This window comes from Ctenopharyngodon idella, chromosome 3 (assembly GCF_019924925.1).
Source record: "Ctenopharyngodon idella isolate HZGC_01 chromosome 3, HZGC01, whole genome shotgun sequence".
NCBI classification, from domain to species: Eukaryota; Metazoa; Chordata; class Actinopteri; order Cypriniformes; family Xenocyprididae; genus Ctenopharyngodon; species Ctenopharyngodon idella.
Window position 1 is genome coordinate 17402005 of NC_067222.1, and position 26004 is coordinate 17428008.

General features: G+C 36.6%; 3 protein-coding genes across 14 annotated transcripts in view; 2 read left to right on the forward strand and 1 right to left on the reverse strand.

Annotated features, from left to right (window-relative positions):
• Positions 1–26004, reverse strand: part of LOC127508155 (CXADR-like membrane protein) — a 252545-nt gene that overhangs the window by 167414 nt on the left and 59127 nt on the right. The window lies entirely within an intron of this gene.
• The window catches only part of LOC127508160 (uncharacterized), a 75877-nt gene that overhangs the window by 36083 nt on the left and 13790 nt on the right, over positions 1–26004 (forward strand). The window contains exons 5-10 of one of the 3 annotated variants that reach the window (XM_051885868.1): positions 5564–5626; positions 5773–5856; positions 5984–6012; positions 6396–6449; positions 10975–11046; positions 11188–11690. The exons of the other annotated variants lie outside the window; for them this stretch is intronic. Coding sequence (XP_051741828.1) covers positions 5564–5626; positions 5773–5856; positions 5984–6012; positions 6396–6449; positions 10975–11046; positions 11188–11325 — 440 coding nt within the window. The 3' untranslated portion in view covers positions 11326–11690. Of the gene's footprint in view, positions 1–5563; positions 5627–5772; positions 5857–5983; positions 6013–6395; positions 6450–10974; positions 11047–11187; positions 11691–26004 lie in introns of those variants that run through there. 3 annotated transcript variants of the gene reach the window in all.
• LOC127508159 (uncharacterized) overlaps positions 2484–26004 on the forward strand; it is a 448826-nt gene continuing 425305 nt past the window's right edge. Inside the window, exons 1-8 of one of the 6 annotated variants that reach the window (XR_007928706.1) lie at positions 23845–23932; positions 23982–24088; positions 24182–24259; positions 24499–24543; positions 24690–24773; positions 24901–24929; positions 25209–25278; positions 25420–25564. Coding sequence is in view for 5 of the 6 variants with exons in the window: in XM_051885856.1 (XP_051741816.1) it covers positions 2575–2635; positions 4056–4376; positions 4474–4565 (474 nt within the window). In the remaining variant the exon portion in view is untranslated. Of the gene's footprint in view, positions 2636–4055; positions 4377–4473; positions 4566–21589; positions 21990–23175; positions 23497–23844; positions 23933–23981; positions 24089–24181; positions 24260–24498; positions 24544–24689; positions 24774–24900; positions 24930–25208; positions 25279–25419; positions 25565–26004 lie in introns of those variants that run through there. The other 5 variants (XM_051885856.1, XM_051885858.1, XM_051885864.1 and 2 more) reach the window with 5 other exon arrangements.

Here is a 26004-nt window from a genome sequence, read left to right on the forward strand (position 1 = left end):
TGAATAGGAAGTGTTGTAACTGTAAACCTTTTTGAAAGAAGTTTTTGAAATAAAATTTTTCAAATAAAGGTTTTCAAGTGATTTCAGATTGTTTGCGTTTTTTTTTTTTATTATTATTACTTACCCTGTAACTACATGAAATAAGAGTTTAACAAGCACCACTTTAATTTACGGCCCGCGATAGGTACACTATAATTATCGAAAGTTATGCTGTAAATTTGTTGTAATTACGCAGTACTTTCCAGGCTGTAATCTAAAGCGTTACCCGAAAGTTTTGGTACATCCAATTGTTAATTTCATCAATGCATTGGCACAAGGAGTCAATGGGGCTGTTTTCGGCGATAGGGCTAAGTAGATCTGGCTGTCATCTGCATAGCTGTTATAAGCAATTTGGTTCTTTCTCATTATTTGGCTGGGTGGGAGAATATACAGAACAAGAGCGGTCCAAGTATTGAGCCTTGGGGGACTCCGCATTTCATGGATGTCCACTCAGACTTATGGTCACATATACTTTATGTGAAAATTCAAGACAATCAAGACAATTTCATTAAGTTACTACACCCTATTAAAAAAAAAAATATAACGCAGACATTTGAGTTTAAATTACAGACAATATTATAGTTTTTCTCAATCAATTTGACACATTTCTCCAAAGTAATATAACTGCTCTCAAAACAGTTAACAGTGATCTAAACACAATCTTACCTTTGCCAAACAGTTAAACTTTACTGCAAAATAAAGCACTGCAATTTTTTATGCATTTATTAAAAGTAAATACTAACATCAAAACTACATGCACATTGTCTATTGATTTTAGAACATTTTCAGCTGTGGATGTACAAATACACTAATGAAAATACAAGTTTATTGTAATGTTTTTCCAACAGGTTTTGTTATGTGGGTCATTTAGCAAATAAAGCTTCAAAAATTTATTTAAAAAAAAAAAAAAAAAAAATCAAAACTAATGAGATGCATATTTTTTGAGTAATGACCAATGTGTTTAAACACATTTCAGTGCTTAAATTCTTTTTTTTTCTTTCTTTTTTTTTTTTTTTTTAGGTCAAGTGGTACAACAAATATTTGTAAATATATATTATATCATTGTACCACCTGACATGGAAAATGTACCAACCTACCTATTCTTGAAATTAGCAGTTTTTATCACTATTTCAGAGAAATATACAAACCTTTTCATCCCTCCACAATGATCTATTGATTTCCTCTGGATGTTGTGTTATCAGGCTTAATGTTATTACCTTGTCAATTCATATAAAACAGCCATATATGCAGTTGTGCCACCCTGACATTTGAGAATATACAAATTGTCATGCAAAGGTATTCAATTATCTCAACTGCTTTAAAACAAATGATATTTATCAAATTTGTTTATATATATATATATATTCAAACATTAAATTGTGGCAAAGTATTTTATTTTGAATTTCTTATACATAAAACACCATTTGGGTTTGGGGGTGCTGAATCTAAAATCCCCCTATACCCTGCTCTTTCCACTACACCAATCTCCTCCACTATACTCAGCTCTTCTCCTCTCCTCTTTTTACATCCTCCTCTCTCCTCATATGATCTCCCTCTGTCTGTTCCACTCTTCCTTTCCTTCTCATTACACCTCTTGCTCTACCCACACCAACACCTTCACACTTACACCTCTTTATTTTCTCCTTCTCTTGCATATTCTTATTCTTTTCTTGCTTTTTGTATACTTTCTTTTCATACTTTCCCTGTTACATTATGCAATTGTGATAAATGTGTAAACAGATAGAAAAACTGAATTTCCTGTGTTGTGTTTATTATTAATCAAGCAGATATCAGTTTGGGGCCAATTGAAAATATACCAAGTGCATTTGATAAAATGACAAATTCCAGAGTTTTGTTTATTGTGTTTGAAATGGTACATAAATGTTTGTGAATTGTGTAAAGCCAATAAAAAAAGTTGTGATCGTTTTTTCCTGATTTCTTTTAATGTTGGTTGGATGTATGAACTATTATGAAAACATTTGAGAACTTTGTTTTTGAGAAATTACAGTTTGTGTGAAATGAATGAAAATGTACAATCTGTTTAGGACAATTACAAAGTGTTTATTTCTAGATTTTAACTGCATGTAGGAAACTGCTAAAAGAAAGAAGTGAAACTAATAGTAATGCAAAGACTATCGTATAAACTGTGTTCAGATCAGATGTGTGTTGAGTCAGTGAAGAACATGTTTCTCAGCTGCTGTCGTGTCAAAGTCTGTGTGGAAACAGAATGACTGTAGGTTAAACTCCCTGAGCTGTTACCATTGTGCTCTTGAACATCAACCATGAGTTGATCTTCAGGGACTGTTCCTATTACAGTAGAAGTGTACTGTACATTACATTTAAACATCAATGAAGAACAAATCAACTGTTCTCCATTATGCATTGACATCGTGTCACTAAATAGCAACTATAAACCAGAATTTCAACACTCAGTTCAGATCAGAGGAAGTTCTTTCTTTAGACACTACCAGCCCTTCCTGTCTGAAGAAAGAGCTGTAACTATATAATGAAGAGAAAGACTGACAGAAACAGAAAATGGCTGATAAGTGTGATCTGTGTCTGCTGGGACTGATCATTCTCTCTTCACTTCTCACAGGTAAAGAAATCTGGATTTTCTCTAAAGACATTTAGTGGAATTAGTCTGGAAAGAGTTGATTTGAACATGCTCAGTTTATTCTTGCACACATTCACGTTGTGATCTCAGAGTTGTGTATTGATACATACAGATCATACTGTATTATTCCTGATACTGGACATAGAGTCACTCAAACATCTGATGATCAACAATTATCTTCATATTAAGAGATTTCAACAGCTCTCTGATCAAGACAAATACTTTATTCTGGAGAGTGTGATGATTGTGTTCATGAGGAAAAAATACGATATTTGAATCATCTGCTTTTTATGCTGATATGGTTTATAGTTTCATTTATTAATATTCTTTCTTTCTTTTATTTATTTATAAAGCTCAATTTATTCAACAGCAGTTACCCAAAGTGCTGTACAATGATAAAAATAAATAAAAGGGGTAAATTCAAAGTAAGCACAGAAATTCAATGTAAAACATGCCTCAATACCCAGTAGAATTAAAAGCCTGAGATAATAAATGAGTTTTAACCGAGTTTTAACACTAGATATAGTTGGATCCGCTCTAACATGTGAGGGTAAAAGATCTCACAGTCTAGATGAAGCTACAGAGAAGATCCGTCACCCCTGAGTTTAATCTAGAAACAATTAAAGCAGCTGATCAGAGGAACTAAGAGATCTAGTAGATGTCTGCTGTTTTAAAAGGTCTGTGAGGTAAGGTGGTGCCAACACATTTAAAGATTAGAAAACAAACAACAAAAGCGTAAATTCTATTCAGAAACGTACTGGTGACCAATGAAGAGAAGATAAAATCAGGGTAAAATGCTCTTGTTTCCGTGTCCCTGTCAGCATCCTAGCAGCTGCATTTTGGACTACCTGCAAACGTGACAACGCTGTCTGACTAACTCCTATATACAGAGAATTACAATAATCAAGACTTGAAAAAATAAAGGCATGAATGACTTTCTCAAGCTCCTTAAAAGAGAGAAACATCTTGACTTTATCCAGAAGTCTCAAGTGGAAAAAGCTGGATTTGACAACAGCATTTATTTGCTTATTAAATTTAAAAGCTTTGTCAAATAAAACACTGTTTATACGAGACCAGTGGACCAAGATTAAAAGTATCAGTCAGTCCAAATGTAATAATCTCTGTCTTGTTTTCATTGAGTTTTAAAAAATGTAAAGACATCCAGCCTTTTATACAGTATATAAAGTGACATGACGTGTAGCCAGGTATGGTGTCCCATACTTGTTCAAGTTTTTCAGTTGTGTGTAATGAGAGCTGAAGAGAGCACTGTTCATTCACTTCCCACACCTACATTTCTTGCTGGTACTGAGACTCGAACCCGCAACCTTCGGGTTACAAGTCCGACTCGCTAACACCTGCCCCTAATATAACATAATGATCACTCAAATATACTGTGTTTCAGGTACCAGTGGAGTGGATGATGTTCATGTGTTCAGCAGTTCTGGTGAAAATGTCCGTCTGCCCTGTAATAATACTCTTTCTGACTGCAAATCAACTACATGGATCGATAACAGTTCCAGACATTCAGAGACAGTTGAACTGATTGCCGATGGGATAAAGAAAGAAGACACAGAGAGACATGAGAGACTGAGTCTGGGGTCTGACTGCTCTCTGAACATCAAGAACGTCACAGAAGAAGATTCTGGATATTACACCTGCAGACAATATGTGAATGGACAAAAACATGGAACTGATGCACTTGTTTCTCTACATGTTCTTCATGGTAAGTTTATGATTATGTGGTCAATTTAAAAAGGACAGATTCTCACTTTAAACTCAGATGATGATTGAAGAGTCTGTGATTTGTGTCTTGTGTTCAGTTTCAGTGTCTCCATCATCATCATCATCATCATCATCATCATCCTCACAGACTGAGATCAGTCCAGGTCGCTCTGTGACTCTCTCCTGTCAGGTGTATTCTGGATTCTTCTGTGATTATTTGGTCCGTTATGAGGGACTTCAGCTGTCGTGGGTGAATCAGGCTGGTGTTAATCTGATGACAGACTCCAGATATCAGATATTATTCTCATCAGATCACTGTATCATCACTCTGACTACAACACTCCTGAATGAAGATGACAACAGAGAGTGGAGATGTCAGCTTACTCTCAGAAATCAACTCCAGACCTCAGTCAGATACACTGTCAAGTATTCAGGTGAGAAACAACTATTACTACTGTAAAATATGATGTTAATGTCCTACAGATGAACATCTGAACATTCATCTTCTGATTCAACAACACTGATTCCAGTCAGCAGCTCAAACTCTGAGAAGAAATCAAGCCAAACTACAGCAGCAGCTCCTACACAAGGTTCATGATCACATGATCACTGTCACACATCATCAGTCTCTCACTTCACTGGTTCACACTGGCTTTAATTAATCCATCCTTTAATTTGTACAGAGAATCAGAAGTCATTAAATACCCCAAACTCTGAGAGGACAGCAGCTGCACAAACACCTGGATTTACTGAACAACAAGATATTTATTCATGACTTTCTTATTTCAGTGGTTTACAGAGAATTACTGAGGAAGAGCTTATTGAATTTGTAGACCTCAATCATTCACACAAACAGGAAGTCAGCTTAAACACTAATGTAAAGAGTACATATACTAGAGTAAATATACTCCATCATATATATGTGAATGATAGAATTGAGTTTGTTTTGTTTGTGATTGAAAGAATTGTATTTTAGAGCTTAAATGATTAAAATCATAGTGAGCATTTATTAAACACAAGTCATCTCATGTTAGTGTGAACATCTTCAGCACAATAACTGAGTCACTGATACGGATCTGATCTGGACTACAGCAGCTGAAATAAATCAGTCTCAGTTTGTGAAAGAAATGTCTTGATGTGTTCATGCATTCAAATATGATTTTTCTATTTCTATTTTGTTTTCAATAGTTGTAGTGTCAACTAAAGCAACAACACCGACTCCAGATGTCACACCAAACTCTCTGAATCCAGGTGTGTATGAACATCATCCTCATTTCAGTGCTTGTTTTCACACTCTGGAGTTTTTCTAGAATCAGGATCTAAATGAACTCATTGTAGTGAAAATGACCTCAGTGGACATCAGTATTAATATGACTGTAATATCGTCTCTCTCTCAGTGATTGTGATTGTGATTGTTGTCGCTTCATTCGCTGTTCTCCTTCCTGCTCTTATTCTCTGGATGATTCGCAGAAAAAGAGACGGTGAGTTTTTACAGTTTCTCATATTATGTAAGAATTATATTATGCACTAGAATTCTTCTAAAATCAATTTCATTCGAGACTGTATTATGTGTTTGATCATAAATATTCTCTTGACATTATGTTTCAGATAACAGAAGAGGAACTGATGACTCTGAGGTGAGTATTGTAGGTCGATCCATGAGTTATTAGTGTTTATAAGCTCTGATCCTGAAATATGACACTCGTATTAGTCAGATTATATAATGTCAGGTTAGTGTATTTGAACTGTTTCTGGTCTAAAACTCACAGATAAGAATAAATATGATGAACCAACGACACAATCAACATTTACATTCATCTACTGCCAGTCAACAATATGATTCATCTTCAATAATCTGTGTATGTTTGTGTATATTTGACACTGTGGTAATTTTCCTGTAACATCCATTCATGTCACAAGGATCTGTCATCATAACGTCATTGTGGAAACTTGGCATCAAAATCCACACGAGAGAGGAGAATGCAGGAGGAGGATTTACTAATAACTGCTCTTTTTACAGGATCAACAAACACGACCTGTCTATCCAACAGGACAGAACACTCTTCTTCAACAGGTAAATTCCCACTCAACATGAGCACATACACCCCCTAGAGGACACAACTGGAACTGCCAGAATTGTACTCAGTCTACTACAGTCATGTCTGAATAATAGATTTAATCAAAACTTGTAGATGAAGTTGTCACATGACGCTCATTTTACACATATTTTACCTGAAACATTTGCAGCACCTGTGTAAAATCAGCCTGGTCTCATTGTTAATACGTTGGTATTAATACGTAATTTTCAAAGACACAAAACTAAATTTTTGTACGTTTGGATAGAAGCTGAAACATACAATATAGACGTATTGGCAGTATTTAAACGTAGCATTATTATGTTCTTACAGCAAATTTTTTTTTAAATATTTATAGATAAATGTAAGATCCCTAAACCCCACCCCGAACCTAAACAAACCCATTTTATACAGAATATTAAAAGAATAAAACATAATGGACAGAAATGTGTAGAAAAATGACAATTTTAGTAACAATATAGCATTAAAACGATATTTTGATCTACACCTGTCCCTAAACCTACCCATAACCATTTCTTAAAACTACATACTGTTATAAATAAAAGAATAACAGACAAACAAGCGTAATCACACAAATGTCAATCCACTGAAACACAGTATGTCACCATCTGAGACGAAGCAGGTGAGAGCCAATGAGCGTTCGCTATCAGTGCCGTAAACCATGACGTAACGCTTCTCGAGGGTGGCGCTACTTTCAAATTTGAATCATAACGAGCGCGGGCTTCGATCGTGACGGTCGCTGCTGAGAATGAAGATGAAGATCGCCGGATAAAGGGCTGAATTTGGATCTGTTCCTTGTAAACATATGGATTCTGAAGATTTGATTACAGCGAACAAAGTTGATGTGATTTGTGAATTTATGTTGTGTTTTGGTGTATCTTATGGTTGTATTGTCAGTCGCTGCAGGGGAGAAATCGCCTTCTATGTCTTACAGCAAACAAACTAAATATTACAAAATGGTTAAACAAATTTTGGTCATTTTAAGGTTTTAAAGTGTAGTCTTGTTTAACACCTTAAAATGAACAACATTTGGAAGTTCAGGATAGTATTCAGAGGAAGAGGTTAGCTAAGAAGAAGTGGGACATGGACAGGACGGAAGAGAATAGACAGGAATACAAGGAGTTACAGCGCAGAGTGAAGAGGGAGGTGTCTAAGGCCAAGCAGAAGTAGAAGGGGTGTAGAAGGGGTGAACTCTGTGGAACAGAAAGTAGATAAGATTAGAAAAGATGAAGTCAGGAAGGCTGTGAAGAGGATGAAAAGTGGAAAGGCAGCTGGTCCTGACGACATCCCGGTGGAGGTCTGGAAGTGTCTAGGAGAGGCAGCAGTGGAATTTTTAACTAGTTTGTTTAATAGGGTGTTAGAGAGTGAGAAGATGCCTGAGGAAACCAGAAAAAGTGCGTTAGTGCCAATCTTTAAGAATAAGGGTGACGTGCAGAGTTGCAGCAACTATAGGGGGATAAAGTTGATGAGACATACAATGAAGCTATGGGAAAGAGTAGTGGAAGCTAGGTTAAGGAAGGTAGTGGAAATTTGTGAGCAGCAGTATGGCTTCATGCCCAGAAAGAGCACAACTGATGCAATTTTTGCTCTGAGAATTTTGATGGAGAAGTATAGGGATGGTCAGAGAGAGTTGCACTGTGTGTTTGTAGACTTGGAGAAAGCGTATGACAAGGTGCCAAGAGAAGAGCTGTGATACTGTATGAGGAAGTCAGGAGTAGCAGAGAAGTATGTCAGAGTGGTGCAGGACATGTATGAGAGGAGCAGGACAATGGTGAGGTGTGCTATAGGTCAGACAGAGGAGTTCAAAGTGGAGGTGGGACTGCATCAGGGATCGGCTCTGAGCCCCTTCCTGTTTGCTATGGTGATGGACCAGCTGTCAGAGGAGCTCAGACAGGAGTCTCCTTGGACAATGATGTTTGCAGATGACATTGTTAGATGTCTGATACCATATACCAGTTATCACTGTAAAGCTGCTTTGACACAGTCTGCATTGTAAAAAGCGCTATATAAATAAAGGTGACTTGACTTGACATTGTGATCTGTAGTGAGAGCAAGGAGCAGGTGGAGGAAAACCTGGAGGTTTGCGCTAGAGAGAAGAGGAATGAAAGTCAGTCGCAGTAAGACTGAGTACATGTGTGTGAATGAAAGGGAGGGAAGTGGAACAGTAAGATTACAGGGTGAAGAGGTGAAGAAGGTACAGGAGTTTAAGTACTTGGGCTCAACAGTCCAGAGTAATGGAGAGTGTGAGAAGGAGTTGAAGAAGCGAGTGCAGGCAGGCTGGAATGGGTGGAGAAAGGTGTCGGGAGTTCTGTGTGATAGGAAAATATCAGCGAGAATCAAGGGGAAGGTGTACAAGACAGTGGTGAGACCGGCTATGCTGTATGGTTTAGAGACAGTGTCACTGAGGAACAGACAGGAGTCAGAGTTGGAGGTAGCAGAGCTGAAGATGTTGAGGTTCTCTTTGGGAGTGACAAAGATGGACAGAATTAGGAACGAGTACATCAGAGCAGTACTCGAAAACCATACTTGAGTAAAAGTATAGATATCTTACTAGAAAATGACTTTGGTAGAAGTTAAAGTCACTGTTTAGAATGTTACTTGAGTAAAAGTTTTAAAGTATGTGATATTTTGTACTTAAGTACGAAAAGTATTTTTTTGATATTAAACATACTTAAGTATTGAAAGTAAAAGTACAAGTAAGTGTAAAATACAAAAGGAAAAAAATTAAAAAATTGTTCTATACACAGTTTCAGCAGCAAGATTGTGTTCAGTTTTAACTCTTACAGTTTGTTTCTTTGATTTAAAAAGAAATGGCTAAATGTTCATTATAATTTTTAATATAAAAAATAGTAATATATTAATTATACATAGATCATTCATGTTAATTCATAGTGCATTATAACTAAAGTAAGAGACAACTTTAAAATGTTAAAATGTAAATGTTGAAATTAAAAACGAACTACTTTTATTAACCTTATTTAATGTTACAAATGGACTCTTTTTGTAGTGTTTCCATTTCATACAAATTCAAACAGTCATGCTTAAAAATTGCCATCTTTACAAAGGCATAGCATAGGTCTATTATATGTATATGTACTTTCACACATTATTTGCCTCTATTTTAGAAAATTTGATTATCTAATCAAAATGTGTGTTAAAAAAAGAACTGAAATCGAATACATTTCTGATTTGTGTTTCTGTCGCTGCATGATGAGGATACAGTTTAAATATGCAGCTTCGCTGGATAACGAATGCATAACAGCGAACAAATGGATATAAACTAATGCAAATGAATGGTAACAATGGTGACATTAAACAGTTGGTGTTTTTGTATTGTTTTAACCGCTTGAGGTACTGCTAATGTTAGCATCCTCTCAGCCTCGACGGCAAACAAACTACTGTTCTCCACTAATGCAGCATCTACTCAACAAACTAATTACTTCATAATGATATGAAAACATGTACTCTAGTGTACACTGTATAACATACCGTTTTGTTGTCTATGTTTTAAATCCGTTTTTAAGTGTCCCGCTCTGTGCAGCGCGCAGCCTCACGTCACGTGTCGAAACAAACTCTCAGAGGCATCAGTGAGTTTTCATTTCGCCTCTAGAGGCCGCTCTCGTACTGTATAATGACAGCGCACTCATCTCAAAAACTCCAGCAATGGACGCAACCCGAAAAATGAGATCAACGCGGTTGTGCGAGCGCTTGTTTGCACATGCTTGCTTGCAGTCTGTGTTCTTCCGACTTTATTTTGTAGTAAGTAACGAAAATGCTTTGGGAAAATGTATCGGAGTAAAAGTATACATTTTATTTAGGAAATGTAGTGGAGTAAAAGTTGACAGAAATATAAAAATGCAAGTAAAGTATTCTCCCAAAAAATACTTAAGTACTGTAACGAAGTATTATTAACCAGATTAAGATGGTTTGGACATGTTCAGAGGAGGGAGAGTGAGTATATTGGTAGGAGAATGTTGAACATGGAGCTGCAAGGCAGGAGGCAAATGAGGATATGAAGCTAGTGGATGATAGTGTTGAGGATGCAGAAGATAGGGATAGGTGGAGAGAGATGATTCGCTGTGGCGACCCCTGAAGGGAGAAGCTGAAAGAAGAAGAAAGTGTAGTCTTGTTTAACATTATAATCCTCCGAAATGAGTTTGAAGCACAAATCACAAACAGAAATGTTATTTCATATTAAGTAGATGAGTAAACTGCATTAATAAAAGTGACTAAAAACATGTATTGATATGACGATTTAATACAACAGAATCAAAACATTAATGCCATGATTTTAATAATAATACATGTGATACACACTTGGATACGTAAATAATTTATGTTTTATTGCTGTCAGTATGTAAGTATTTTACGTTTTAGTGCTATAAATACGTCAATATTGTACGTATTTGTGTGTATGAAAACGTAAATATACGTGTAGTAGAACCACACTACATAAAAATACATTTTAATATCTTGGTTTGTCATATTTCCATTGGTGTTTAGGAGCAGACAGATGATCATGTGACTTATTCTGAGGTCACTGCGTACAGTAAAAACCAAGACAAAGAGAACAAGGTGAGAAACACTTCCTTGATGTTGTCCTGCTTCTCTCAACATGATAGTTTGTGTTTTCTTCTGAATGTGTGTCATGAATTGAGCTCAAACATCATGCTGTAATAATTGTGTGTTGAAACAATAACTGTGATGTTCATTCAGGTTCGCTGTGATGATAAAGTGACTTATGCTTCCATCAGAGGAGCAAAAGCTGGATCTCAGGAAAACTGCAGTGAACTTTATGCCTCTGTGAACAAGAACATCACAAATCAGTCAAATAATGACACAAAAACCACATGAGCAGAAGAATATGAATCTAATATAACTGAGTCCTAATGGTGTCATTCAGTGCCATTATAAATACTTTCAATGTCTTTTACATGTTAACAAACAAACCCAAGTGATGCTCTGATTTATTTGTAGTTATTGGTTATTTTTCTCAGTTCAGCATGTTTTTTGTATAGTTTCTGTCTGCTTGTTGATCAGTTAATGCTAGTGTCTTTATTATTAATTCAGAGCTGCAGGTTTGTACAAAGTCTAGAAAATGAGGACACTTTTACTCTCTTACATCATTCTCATTAAATGCCATATTATAAATTATAACAGCATTTTTTAAATTCTGAATTAAAATCAGCACTTTCAAATAAATATTCTTCAGAGTTTTACTTGTTTTTAGTTGTTGTTTTGTTTTGTTTTTCCCCTGCTGTCCACCTTCATAACTTCAATTACAGTTACAATCTGACACTTCAGTGTAAATACAAACCTAAAAAATGCTCAAAATTAAAAGTAAAAATGCTAAACCTTTGTATAATAATGTATAATATATAATATACCTGAATGCATACTGAAGAAAAAAATCAAGGGAAAATCTGACTTTAGGACCCAGAGGAACAGTTCGTTTGCTCCATATAGAGCTAAAAGGCCATCTAGTGGCAAGAGTCATGAAATATCATGTCATATTTTTTTCACAAGAGGTCAGCAGAGACACAAATGTGAGACTTTTGAGTTGTTCTAACAAGTTTTCTTAACAAGTTATTTTGTATTTACATTAAATAATGTGCTTAAATTAAATTAGTTTGTTGTTATAATAGAAGTTCTTAAAATATTAGTTTTTGAAACAAGAAAATCAGTTTAACCCAGTCTTTCCTGCAATACCTCGTTGACAAAATCCCTTCTGTTTTTGTCTGTTACTGTTTTTCTCTATTATTAAGGTTATTATTAACATGCGTCATTAACATTGTGTCCTTACTGACATAAACTGTCATTACCGCAGCAATGATTTATTTTATTATTAGTCAGACTGTTGTTTGCAAAAAATTATTTCAGCCCTTCAGTAGAGATGAATTACACATTAAAATGACAATATTTGTCATAAAGAGCGAAATATTTTATCTTTGGCGTGTATTAAAACAATTGATATCTAAGGTTAGCGTCATAAAGTTTCATGGCATAAAGAATATCATAAATTCCCCTAATTTTAAATTATTTTTTTAATATCGGTATTTACGAAAATGGACAAATCTTGAAAGTAGCTATGTAAATGTATTACATTTTTTATGGGAATTAAAAAAGAAAAGTGTATAAAATTACTGTTATTGTAATGTTGCAGTAAGGACATTTTGTAAGAAGAAGAGATGAAAACCATAAAAAATAAACATGTTCCAGATTAAAATCTTAACGTCTACATTCAGTTTTGTGTACATTTTTATATGCAGTACAGACTGTGATGGTTAAAACTGAAATTCATAGAGGAGAGATTTTTTTAAAATTGGGAGAGTCAAAAGTGCCGTAGTTGCAGAAACACCCATATATATATATATCTTTATTCCATCTTTATATCTAATATCTTTATTATTCTCAGGTTAGGTAAGTAAGTCAAATCTGATCTAAATTATAAGCACTTTAAAATACTTACAATCAGACAGAAGTTTTCTCCGTGGTCTGTTCAGGTTCAACGACTTAACTAAACTCTGCCTCACGTGGCATTAATTTATCAAGTTACAAGTTCATTTATTTATTACAGTTAGTATTTCTAGCATTACATATATTCTACAAAAACTCTATACAAGTGATTAAATAAAGTATAAATATCAAAAAGTTCTTCAGTCGAGGCAATATCAGTGTTGGTTCTGGTGCCGGAGAAGCTCTTCAGGTTGGTCATGAAGCAGCCTCTGCTGTCATCTTCATGTTCCAGCCTTTTATAGACGATCTGAATTCTGACTTCATGATCTATGATAGATCCCCTCATAATTCATTAGTCCTTTACAGACAATATATCAAACCTGAAATCTTGAGCTGTCATAAGCCCTGGAAAGCCCCTCAGGATTTGCTTATATAAAGCCCTTCGCTTCTTTGTCTTCTTTCTTCGGATTCTCCTCCTTTACCGTCTCCTGCGCCTCGTCTGCCAGACATCTTTCAACGGTAATAACTGCTTTTCTTACTAATGTTTTTTCCTTACTTTTCTACTAGCATGCTTTATTAAACATTTTTACAAAAAAAAAAAAAAACAAAAAAAAAAAAACATTGTTTTGTCTCTCTTAATAAGCAATTATTACATTCATTATTAAATGCTTTTCAAAACCAGTTGTCTTGTTTTTCTTAATGAAAAATGATCATTAACCAGTTATCTTGTTTCTTAATGTATTATAAACAAGTTATCTTTTCTCTTCATGAATAATTATCATATAAATCACATGTCTTATAAACCACAATCTCAATATATTAGCCAAACACTTCTAACAATGAGTCAGGGTAATTGTATTATTATACATATTACACAATGATAGATAGATAGATAGATATGGTCAGATGATAGATAGATAGATAGATAGATAGATAGATAGATAGATCGATAGTTCAGATTCATCTTGTGTTTTTCTGCAGGATCCAGAGCCTCACTAAACAGAAGAGGAGGGGCAAACAGAGGTCCAAACAGGAAATGAGGCGGAGAAACCATCAGAGCGACAGGAAGTCATCATCCTCCCACAACAACAAGCTCCTCCCGGGCAGAAGCATGAAGGCGCAGAGACGCAAACGAACGGGCCAGAACGAGCGCAATCAGGACTGATGAACGTCACACTCGAGCCAAAGAGTACAGAAGCCAAGAGGCGAAACTCTGGTGCTTTCTGGGTAACAGCCACTAGGTGGCGCTTTGGTAGCGCGGCAGCCATTTTGGGGTGAAAATGCCAACTGGACAACAGAATCCATCACATCTTACGCACCCAAAATCGGCGAATCTCACAGCCAAATCAGAAACGCAATAGAAAAGTTCTCAAATTAAGTCGTCAGTCAATTTTATGACACCTACAGTAAATGCTGTATTGTCTTATATATGTTTTATATTATCAGTTGTGGAATCCAGCCAATCCACATCTGTAACATAGTTAGCCTACTTTATTGAGTATTTCCATTTTATGAAACTCCACACATTTACTATTAATAGTAAATTAATAAATGAATAATTAATAAAGTCAAGATCATCATGTTTGTAGCGTGATCCAGGGGACTAAAACGAACAATATATATATTTCAAACCTAAACCTAGTGGAGTAATTACTACTATTACTATTACTATTATTACTATTACTTCATGCTACAAACATAATGATCTTCTAGAACATGATGCATTGCTGTGTTTAGGGATAGTGATAGAAAAATAGTCCTGTCTATGGAAGGCCTCAACAAAACATGTCTGGACACATCCACAAAAACCTCTTATGCTTTCACAAAGTTAAAATGAATATTCAACTACTTGATGAACCTCATTTTGTGTGTTTAATATTTCATAAGCATTTTTCATTTAGCTAAAACTATAATTAAATGGTCTCAGTAAATTTAGTAACTGTTTGTAATTCAGTGTATTATAATTTTATCACCAACTTCCTTAAAAGAACAGAATGATTGAAATGTATACATCTGCACACGTTTGTGTGTGTAATAAAATATACATGTTTTTTTTTTTAATATACCATGTTTATTCTTTTGTTATTTTGATCCGACTGTTTCTAGTCTCTTGTTGCTTATCGTTTACACAGACAGAGAGATGAGAGCGTCATAAAATGACCACGAGCCAGCCGGATGCCGTCACATCGCACATGTGACCCTCAAATATGGCGTGTCAGAGTTCAAAAATGACCCTCAACCCTTTAAAATGATCCGTCTGCAATTTGATCACCCAGAAGATGTCCAGAGGTTCACAGGGCAACATCGCTATTCAAAATATGTGGACAAAGGTCATATCGGGCCCCGGAGGATCACCAACAATGTCAAAGGTCATTGGGGTGATACTATGGTCAACCATGGGAGGGGGGATGGGAGAACTTCGTGGGTGGCCCGTGGGGGAGGGGAATGTCGTGGGTGGCCCCGCAGAGGTCACGGGGTCAGAGATGTCAAAGGTCATCATCAATCATTTTGACACAAGGTGCAGGGTATCACTACTGATAGATTTTACTTTCAAGAAAACATTTGCAATAGGTTTGTAAAAGGAGTTTTTAATCATGTTTGGTCTGAGTTTTGTTGCATTTACACTGTTCTGACCAGCAGGGGTCACCAGCGAGTGATGTTTTGAACTCTTCCAAACAATGAATCAGCTTGAGGAGCAATTGGTTCAGTTGATTCAAAGCTTTAAAAGCTTCATTTCTCCCATCATCACTATTATCAACAACAGTAACATAACACAAGAGGCACAACAAACTGGAGAAACAAGAGGGAAAGAGAGCACATTATAAAGGGAGCAGAGGACATGAGGAACAGGTGAACACACTCAGATAAACGAGGACTCAACAAGGACTAAACAAGGGTAATGGAGACAAGGAGGCGGGACCAGAGGATCACATGACCAACACACCAAAGAGACACTGAACAACGACACGACAGACAGAACTGTCAGAGGAGAACAGAGAGAATGATCAGTCCCAGCAGACACAGATCACACTTATCAGCCATTTTCTGTTTCTGTCAGTCTTACAATTTTTTTTTTTTTTTTACATTTGTGTCAGACATGTTGTTCAGTGTGAGAAAGTGTATATTGTAAACCACACTGACTCAAACCACATCTGATCTGAACACAGTTTATAGGATATTCTTTTGCACACAAACTTGTGCATTACTGTTAGTTTCTCTTCTTTCTTTTAGCATGCCATTAAAATATAGAAATAAAATTATTAGTGATAAAGCTGGTTTGTTACTGAAAGGTATCCACTTATGTCTCTGAACTGCCCTCTGGAGATGGACAGGAGCTTATTCCAGACCCTCTCTCTTTCCTCAAGCCAATGGTTTACAGCTGGAACTTCGGAGGGCTCACCTGAGCAGGGAAACAGGGCCGGTTGGTAATCGAGTATGGACTGAAATGCTGTTAACCCTTTTAACCCTCATGTGATGTTCGGGTCATTTTGACCTGGAGAAGATTTTCTTTTTCCCGAAAATATTAGTTAATGTTATCGCATTGGACTGAAACTCCGTGACTTTGTTCACACAGGGTATAACTACTTCTAATTTTTTTGATAATTTTCGTAATTATTTATTTATTTATTTATTTTATTTATTTATTTATTTTTTTTATTTATTTATTTTTTTTGTGGTGTTCCTGGTCAAAAATTACTGGCTTACAAAAATTGCTTTTAAATCTCCCATTATGCTATATTATCACCAAATATTGGGATTCAGTGTTTTTGTAAACTTGTTTTCTTTCATTTAGTTGGTTTTGTATTTTTTTTTTTTTTTTTTTTTTTTTGCATCTGATTGATCGTAGGCCTCATTGATCTCAGAGCAGGCACCTCAGTTTTTGAGTGAAAAAAGTGTTTTTTGTAGATAATTTTGTCAATTTTACAAAAAATATGCATTGTTTATCACTTTAGTGTGCTTTAATGGTTAAGCAGGAAATGTTTTTTGAAATGTTTTTATTTATTATAAAAAGGCATAAAGTCACACTTGTGGTGTTCCTGGTCAAAAATGACCGGCCTACAAAAATAGCTTATAAATCACTTGTTACACTATTTTATCTCCAGATATTGGATTCAATCTTTTTGTCAACTTGTTTTCTTTAAATTAGGACAGGTTTTGTATTTATTTTTGAAACTGATTGATCGTAGGCCTCATTGATCTGAGCTGATATTGGTCAAAAATGACCGCCCGTTGAAAATGAATGGGGGAGTCGAAAATCAGAGAAACAATTAGTGTTCAGGAGCGTGTTCATCATGTTCATGTTCACATATAATATAATTAGTCTGGTGCAACTTCACACATCCAACAAGGTGCATGGAGTAAAAGCAGAGTTATTTTTGAACAAAACCAGCAACACTTGTGTCGTGGAGGGATCAGAAATAAACATGTTCACATATATACATGTGGGTGAGCAAAAATAAAGGCCTCGGACCTCTGCATGTGTGGATACATGCATACTCGTGCATCCGTGCACGTACACACACGCTCATGTACATAAACTATTTTGAGTTTTACAGGCTTTATTTAGATGAACTTTATCCTCAAATCAGTGAGGCTGATTTTTGGTTACTTTAATTAAAACTGGGTTAAAATTCGTTGCATTAAACAGGCTGAACTTCTGCTATTGTTAACTGAAAAGATAGAGTTGAATGTAGTGCAGCACTAGAGAGGAAGTGACATCAGAATGATTCAGTGTAAACTGGTTCAGAGATGATCACTGCTCTATGTGCTTCTAATGTTTCTAAACCTCAACAGTGAGATCACAGCTCTGAAAACACCAGAACTGCTATAAATAATTCACTATTTTAGTTACGGAAGTGTAGGATGGATATCAACCATCTTAATATTGTAAGAAAGTCTTGACTCTGGAATAGATGCAGAACATCAAACTTCATACAGACTCTGAGTTTGACTTAATGATTATTGAATAATCTGTATGATGATGACTCCATAATCACCATTATCATAATTGCAGAGATACAACAAACAAATGACCCTTATATGGACACTCATTATTTTATGTTCAGGCAATGATTCACTTTCCTTTAATGTGTTTGATTGCTGTATAGTTTTTTTTTGTGTCAATGCAACTTTGAAAATAGCAATCATAAGTCAAACGTGTGTCAAACTGTCATTCAAAAATCTGATGCAAAGTTGTTTTACTTTTATTTTTTGTTTTTACTCAAAAAAGAAAAAAATAAATTTCCATGACTTTTCCAGCTCTAAAAAAAAAGAAAAATTATTTAAAATTCCATCATTTCACAAGTTCACACATACATCAAATCAGATACAGTGTTTATTTGGTGTGCTGTCTGAAGGAGGCTCCGATCTTGGAATTTAGCTTGAACCCAGAGTATTCCTCAGGTGGAGCATGCGATTGCAGTGCATTTATGCCCGTAAGGCCTGTAAGTTAGTGGTTGAGACAGCTCTGTGGTAAGCCACCAAGGCTTATAGTGCCTCTGGACAGGCTGCCTCTGCGTTGCATGCTATGGCCCTCCTGCAAGTACACCAGTCCAAAGCACCAAAAGAGCTGCATGAAGGTACTGAACTCAGAACTCAGTACAGAACTCAGTTCTGATCTCGGGTTAATGCAGGAACTGCATACGGTGATGGACCTTGCCCTCAGGCCGACAAAAGTCACAGTGTGGGCCCTTGGTCAGATGAGGTCCACCTTAGTGGTCCAGGATCGTCATCTCTGGCTGAACCTGACTGAGATAAAGGAGGCCGACAAAGTTCACTTTCTCTTCCAGGCCGGCCACTGCTGCGGACTTTGCCCAGCATTTCTCGGTAGTACAGAAGCAGACGGAAGTGATCAAACACATTCTGCCCCACCAGGGGCTGCTCCTCCTCCTGCCCATCACCGAGGGTGTCCCCCTGCAGCATCTACATCTGCTCTGGTGCAGCAGCAGCCATTACCCAGGCCACAATGTCGAGCTGTCGCAACACAGGCGACACAGAGATGGAGGGAGCTGCTCTTCAGGAGATGGTGGGTGCACCGCTCTTTCCCCTGGAGGAGGGCCAGGTGGAGAATCTTCAGTTTTGATTTACAAAAGAGTTCATTTCTGTTCATTTCTGAGCAGTTTCCTTAATCTCTGGGTCACAAGAGGTGAGGTTTTCACAGTGCTATGCTTCCTCACTCTCTCATCCCCCTCTTCTTTCACCACAATGCAGGAGTTTGCAGTTTGACGACGTGATGCCTCCTCACGCTTCTCTACCTACATCACAGTCACTGCCTTCTACTCCAGGACGCTATGACCAATTTGACTGGCTGGAGTATTCTGTTGACAAGGATGCAGCATTTTGTTTTTCATGCAGACATTTTGCAGCTGCGGGTGGCCATGGTGTCCGTCTAGAGCCAGCGTTCACAATTTCTGGATTCCAGAACTGGCGTAAAGAGCGTAAACACAGCCGAGTTTTAAAGCACATAATGTTAGTGCTGCACACAAGTTTTCGATGGAAGCATGGTGTGAATTTAAACAGAGGGTACAAGATGGCTCAAAAACACTGAACATTATAGATAAGGGACATTCTAAAGTGGTGAAGAAAATCGGCACTATATGAAGGCAGCGGTCGAAAGTTTGCGCTACACGGCATGTCAGCCATTGCTCAGCGTGACCACAGAGAGGATGAGCAGTCAGCGAACAGGGCAAATTTTGTTGAACTCTTCAATGTCATCAGCATTTTCGACCAAACGGTTGCAAAAAAAAAAAAAAAAAATAGCACACAACCCGTCAAATGCTAAATACACTCATCATGAAGTACAAAATGAGATAATCGCTATTATGGCTGATATGGTAAGAAAACAAATCAGTGATGAACTGAAGGGTGCTGGTTATTTTGCATTAATTGTTGACGAGAGTAAGGACATAAGCAAAAAAGAACAGATTTCGGTTGTAGTCCACTACCTTCATGCTGGGAATGTTATGGAGGAGTTTTTAAACTTTACGCCAGCTGATGGATTGGATGCGGATTCTCTTCTACAGTGTATTAAAAGAACTCTCAGTTATTGCAACATCGATGTCAACGCCTGCATTGGCCAGTGCTATGATGGAGCTGCGGTGATGTCGGGGTGCAGGAAAAGTTCAGAAAAGAGGTGCCTCACGCATTATATGTGCACTGTCATGCACATAGACTTGATCTGGTTCTAGTGGACTGTACGAAATATCCAGCCTGCTGCTGAGTTTTTCGAGATTGTGTGAGATGTCGGGGTACAGGAAAAGAGCATGAAAATCTAAAACAACAGATAGCATTTACCCAAATAAATTTACCACAGCATGTGCTTATAGTATGCGGCAATGACACTAGAAGCTTAAGTCATAAGCATTTTTTGATACATTTGCCTTCCATAGCAACTAGATAGCCTTAAGAACAGCCTGTAGCTTTAAGAACGAGTGTTTTTTCAAATAACAACTATAGCTTTAAGAACGAGCATGTTTACTATGTGCTGCGCCACAGCAGAATAATCCGTTTGCACCTTGAATCGTTGTTTTCCTGTCTCTACCGCAAAGCTGCTTTAATCTGTGATGTATAGCGCTAAACAAACAAAGGCGACCCGACCAGCATGTTTGTTGCTATACAAACGAAAGTGACCCGACCAGCGTGTGCAGTGATCGAGCCGGTTTCCAATGACAACAGATAAGTAACGCACATGGCCAATATGATCACAAAAGCTTAGCACAAACATGTTGCCCATAGCCTGATAGCTTTAAAACCATGAGCATTAAAAGGAACTTAGCTTAGCTTCTGAAAACATTCAGAGATGAAGGAGAGTGGAATAGCCGGCTGTGACGTGGATGCTTAATCTTCTCTTGAAATCCTTTGCAGATCCAGATCCATCTAAACTCGTTCTTTCGCAATTTTTAACTTGCAACCATGCATTTATTTAAGTTGTGGTAACAGGTCCCCTGAATTACTTCTTAGAGTTGTCTTGTGTTGTGTTTTCGCTCCTTTGTTTTCCTGTCTTGTTGGAGGATTTATGTACGTCTGTTGGTGCAGCAGCAGCGTGTCTTACATGTTCACAGCAGCAGCATGAATGTGTATCAGCTAGTGTTGGCCGAACTGTTCAAGTGTGTGTGAAGACTGCAAGTGTGTGTAGAAGCTTTAATCACCCAAAGAGACACACTTATAGTGTTGTAAAACAACTTTCTACACAACTTTATTTACATTTTTGATTTTTGATATTGTTCACTTTAAGATAAACATCTAAATGTTTGTTCAGTCGACCCTGTGTAACTGTGTTCAGTAATTCTGGAGCTTCTAATTAAGTTATTGTACAAAATAAGTGTCTAAGAGTGTAAGTGTGGATACTGGGACAAGTCAACTTTACTACAAAATAATACTTTGTAATAATACTTTAAAAACTGTTTTAGAATTATTATTATTATTTTTTTTTTTTTACAAATGAGTCATAGATAATGAATGGTCTTTCATTAACAAACTAATTTTATCACTAATAACTTAATGATTTTATTTCTAGATTTTAACTGCATAAAGGAAACTGCTAAAATAAAGAAGTAAACTAACAGTAATGCAAAGAATATCCTATAAACTGTGTTCAGATCAGATGTGTGTTGAGACAGTGTGGTTTACAATATACACTTTCTCACACTGAAGAACATGTTTCTCAGCTGCTGTCGTGTCAAAGTCTGTGTGGAAACAGAATGACTGTAGGTTAAACTCCCTGAGCTGTTACCATTGTGCTCTTGAACATCAACCATGAGTTGATCTTCAGGGACTGTTCCTATTACAGTAGAAGTGTACTGTACATTACATTTAAACACCAATGAAGAACAAATCAACTGTTCTCCATTATGTACTGACATCGTGTCACTAAATAACAACTATATACCAGAACTACACTCAGTTCAGATCAGAGGAAGTTCTCAACCACAGGAGGAGCTGATGATGATTAAAGGAGGAGCTGTAACTATATAATGAAGAGAGAGACTGACAGAAACAGAAAATGGCTGATAAGTGTGATCTGTGTCTGCTGGGACTGATCATTCTCTCTTCACTTCTCACAGGTAAAGAAATCTGGATTTTCTCTAAAGACATTTAGTGGAATTAGTCTGGAAAGAGTTGATTTGAACATGCTCAGTTTATTCTTGCACACATTCACGTTGTGATCTCAGAGTTGTGTATTGATACATACAGATCATACTGTATTATTCCTGATACTGGACATAGAGTCACTCAAACATCTGATGATCAACAATTATCTTCATATTCAGAGATTTCAACAGCTCTCTGATCAAGACAAATACTTTATTCTGGAGAGTGTGATGTTTGTGTTCATGAGGAAAAAAGACGGTATTTGAATCATCTGCTTTTTATGCTGATATGGTTTATAGTTTCATTTATTAATATTCTTTATTTTATTTATTTATAAAGCTCAATTGCCCAAAGTGCTGTACAAAGATAAAAAGAAATAAAACAGAAAATACAGAGGTAAATTCAAAGTAAGCACAGTAATGTAAAACATGCCTCAATACCCAGTAGAATTAAAAGCTTGAGATAATAAATGAGTTTACTGTTGCTATGTCCGACAAGCCATGCCGTTCTCTCGCCACACATCATGTTCTCACGCAGTGAAAAATACATCGTGGAGCAAAGAGGAAACTGACAACACGTCGAGAGACAAGACAGAGCAGGTTACTTTTGATATGAAACAAAGTCTCACATTTCAAAATTCGTAATTCTTAAGACATTTAAACAATAAATACCATTTGTGGCTCTTTAATGTGTCACGACAGATCGCTGTAGTGCCTCATCAAGAGGCTCGTGAACCGATCATCTCTTCTTACTAGTTAATTTATAGCATCAAATAAACATGAATGAACCAGATTTCATCCACAGAAAGATGTCAGTACACTCATTTTTCAAGTTCAAGTCCACCAATATTAATCTGCGAACTCCCCTGACTGCTTTGTCGGACAAAATGGCGGTTTAGGCGTTATGATTGGTTAGATCACCTGTCAATCAAACCTGGCGAAGGGTCAATTAAAAGCAGTTGATCAGAGGAACTAAGAGATCTAGATGTCTGCTGTTTTAAAAGGTCTGTGAGGTAAGGTGGTGCCAACACATTTAAAGATTAGATTTATAACGCCAAAAGAGGGTTTGTGCTGGCGCAAACTGTTAGTAAAGCTGGCCCTATGCCACAACTGCCCCTAATATATAACATAATAATCACTCAAATATACTGTGTTTCAGGTACTAGAGCAGCAGAAGTGACTCATGTGTTCAACAGTTCTGGTGAAAATGTCCGTCTGCCCTGTAATAATGATCTTTCTGACTGCAAATCAACTACATGGATCTATAACAGATTCAGACATTCAGCAGCAGTTTCACTGATTGAATTAGGGATAAAGAAGAAATACACAGAGAGACATGAGAGACTGAGTCTGGGGTCTGACTGCTCTCTGAACATCAAGAACGTCACAGAAGAAGATTATGGATTATACATCTGCAGACAATATGTGAATGACAAACAACAAGGAACTGATGCAGATGTTTTACTGCATGTTCTTCATGGTAAGTTTATGATTATGTGATCAATTCAAAAAGGACAGATTCTCCCTTTAAACTCACATGATGATTGAAGAGTCTGTGATTTGTGTCTTGTGTTCAGTTTCAGTGTCTCCATCATCATCATCATCATCATCATCATCCTCACAGACTGAGATCAGTCCAGGTCGCTCTGTGACTCTCTCCTGTCAGTTGTGTTCATATGATGACACAACTTGTAATGATTTGGTCCGTTATGAGGGACTTCAGCTGTTGTGGGTGAATCAGGCTGGTGTTGATCTGAGGACAGACTCCAGATATCAGATATTATTCTCATCAGATCACTGTATCATCACTCTGACTACAACACTCCTGAATGAAGATGACAACAGAGAGTGGAGATGTCAGCTTACTCTCAGAAATCAACTCCAGACCTCAGTCAGATACACTGTCAAGAGTTCAGGTGAGAAACAACTATTACTACTGTAAAATATGATGTTAATGTCCTACAGATGAACATCTGAACATTCATCTTCTGATTCAACAACACTGATTCCAGTCAGCAGCTCAAACTCTGAGAAGAAATCAAGCCAAACTACAGCAGCAGCTCCTACACAAGGTTCATGATCACATGATCACTGTCACACATCATCAGTCTCTCACTTCACTGGTTCACACTGGCTTTAATTAATCCATCCTTTAATTTGTACAGAGAATCAGAAGTCATTAAATACCCCAAACTCTGAGAGGACAGCAGCTGCACAAACACCTGGATTTACTGAACAACAAGGTATTTATTCATGACTTTCTCATTTCAGTGATTCAATTACTGAGAAAGAGCTTGTTGAATTTGTAGACCTCAATCATTCACACAAACAGGAAGTCAGCTTAAACACTAAAATAAATATACTCCATTGTATATGTGGATGATTGAATTGAGTTTTTTTTTTTTTTTTTTAGCTCTCAGTTTGGTAAATAAATGTTTTGATGTTGTGCTCATGCCTTCAAATATGATTTTGTTTTCAATAGTTGTACCATCAACTACATCAACAGCACTGACTCCAACCTCTCCAGGTGTGTATGAACATCATCCTCATTTCAGTGCTTGTTTTCACACTCTGGAGTTTTTCTAGAATCAGGATCTAAATGAACTCATTGTAGTGAAAATGACCTCAGTGGACATCAGTATTAATATGACTGTAATATCGTCTCTCTCTCAGTGATTGTGATTGTGATTGTTGTCGCTTCATTCGCTGTTCTCCTTCCTGCTCTTATTCTCTGGATGATTCGCAGAAAAAGAGACGGTGAGTTTTTACAGTTTCTCATATTATGTAAGAATTATATTATGCACTAGAATTCTTCTAAAATCAATTTCATTCGAGACTGTATTATGTGTTTGATCATAAATATTCCCTTGACGTTATGTTTCAGATAACAGAAGAGGAACTGATGACTCTGAGGTGAGTATTGTAGGTCGATCCATGAGTTATTAGTGTTTATAAGCTCTGACCCTGAAATATGACACTCGTATTAGTCAGATTATATAATGACAGGTTAGTGTATTTGAACTGTTTCTGGTCTAAAACTCACAGATAAGAATAAATATGATGAACCAACGACACAATCAACATTTACATTCATCTACTGCCAGTGAACAATATGATTCATCTTCAATAATCTGTGTATATTTGGGTATATTTGACACTGTGGTGATTTTTCATATTTCCATTGATGTTTAGGAGCTGATATATGATGAGACGTACACTGAGGTCACTTATACTACAGTAAAAACAACCCAGAAAGAACAAGGTGAGAAACACTTCCTTGATGTTGTCCAGCTTCTCTCAACATGATAGTTTGTGTTTTCTTCTGAATGTGTGTCATGAATTGAGCTCAAACATCATGCTGTAATAATTGTGTGTTGAAACAATAACTGTGATGTTCATTCAGGTTCGCTGTGATGATAAAGTGACTTATGCTTCCATCAGAGGAGCAAAAGCTGGATCTCAGGAAAACTGCAGTGAACTTTATGCCTCTGTGAACAAGAACATCACAAATCAGTCAAATAATGACACAAAAACCACATGAGCAGAAGAATATGAATCTAATATAACTGAGTCCTAATGGTGTCATTCAGTGCCATTATAAATACTTTCAATGTCTTTTACATGTTAACAAACAAACCCAAGTGATGCTCTGATTTATTTGTAGTTATTGGTTATTTTTCTCAGTTCAGCATGTTTTTTGTATAGTTTCTGTCTGCTTGTTGATCAGTTAATGCTAGTGTCTTTATTATTAATTCAGAGCTGCAGGTTTGTACAAAGTCTAGAAAATGAGGACACTTTTACTCTCTTACATCATTCTCATTAAATGTGAAATAAATGGTGAAATTATAACAGCATTAGCATTTTTTAAGCTGTAACAGTGTTTTTTATTTTTATTTTTAGAATTCTGAATTAAAATCAGCACTTTCAAATAAATATTCTTCAAGGTTTTACTTGTTTTTAAGTTGTTGTTTTGTTTTTCCCCTGCTGT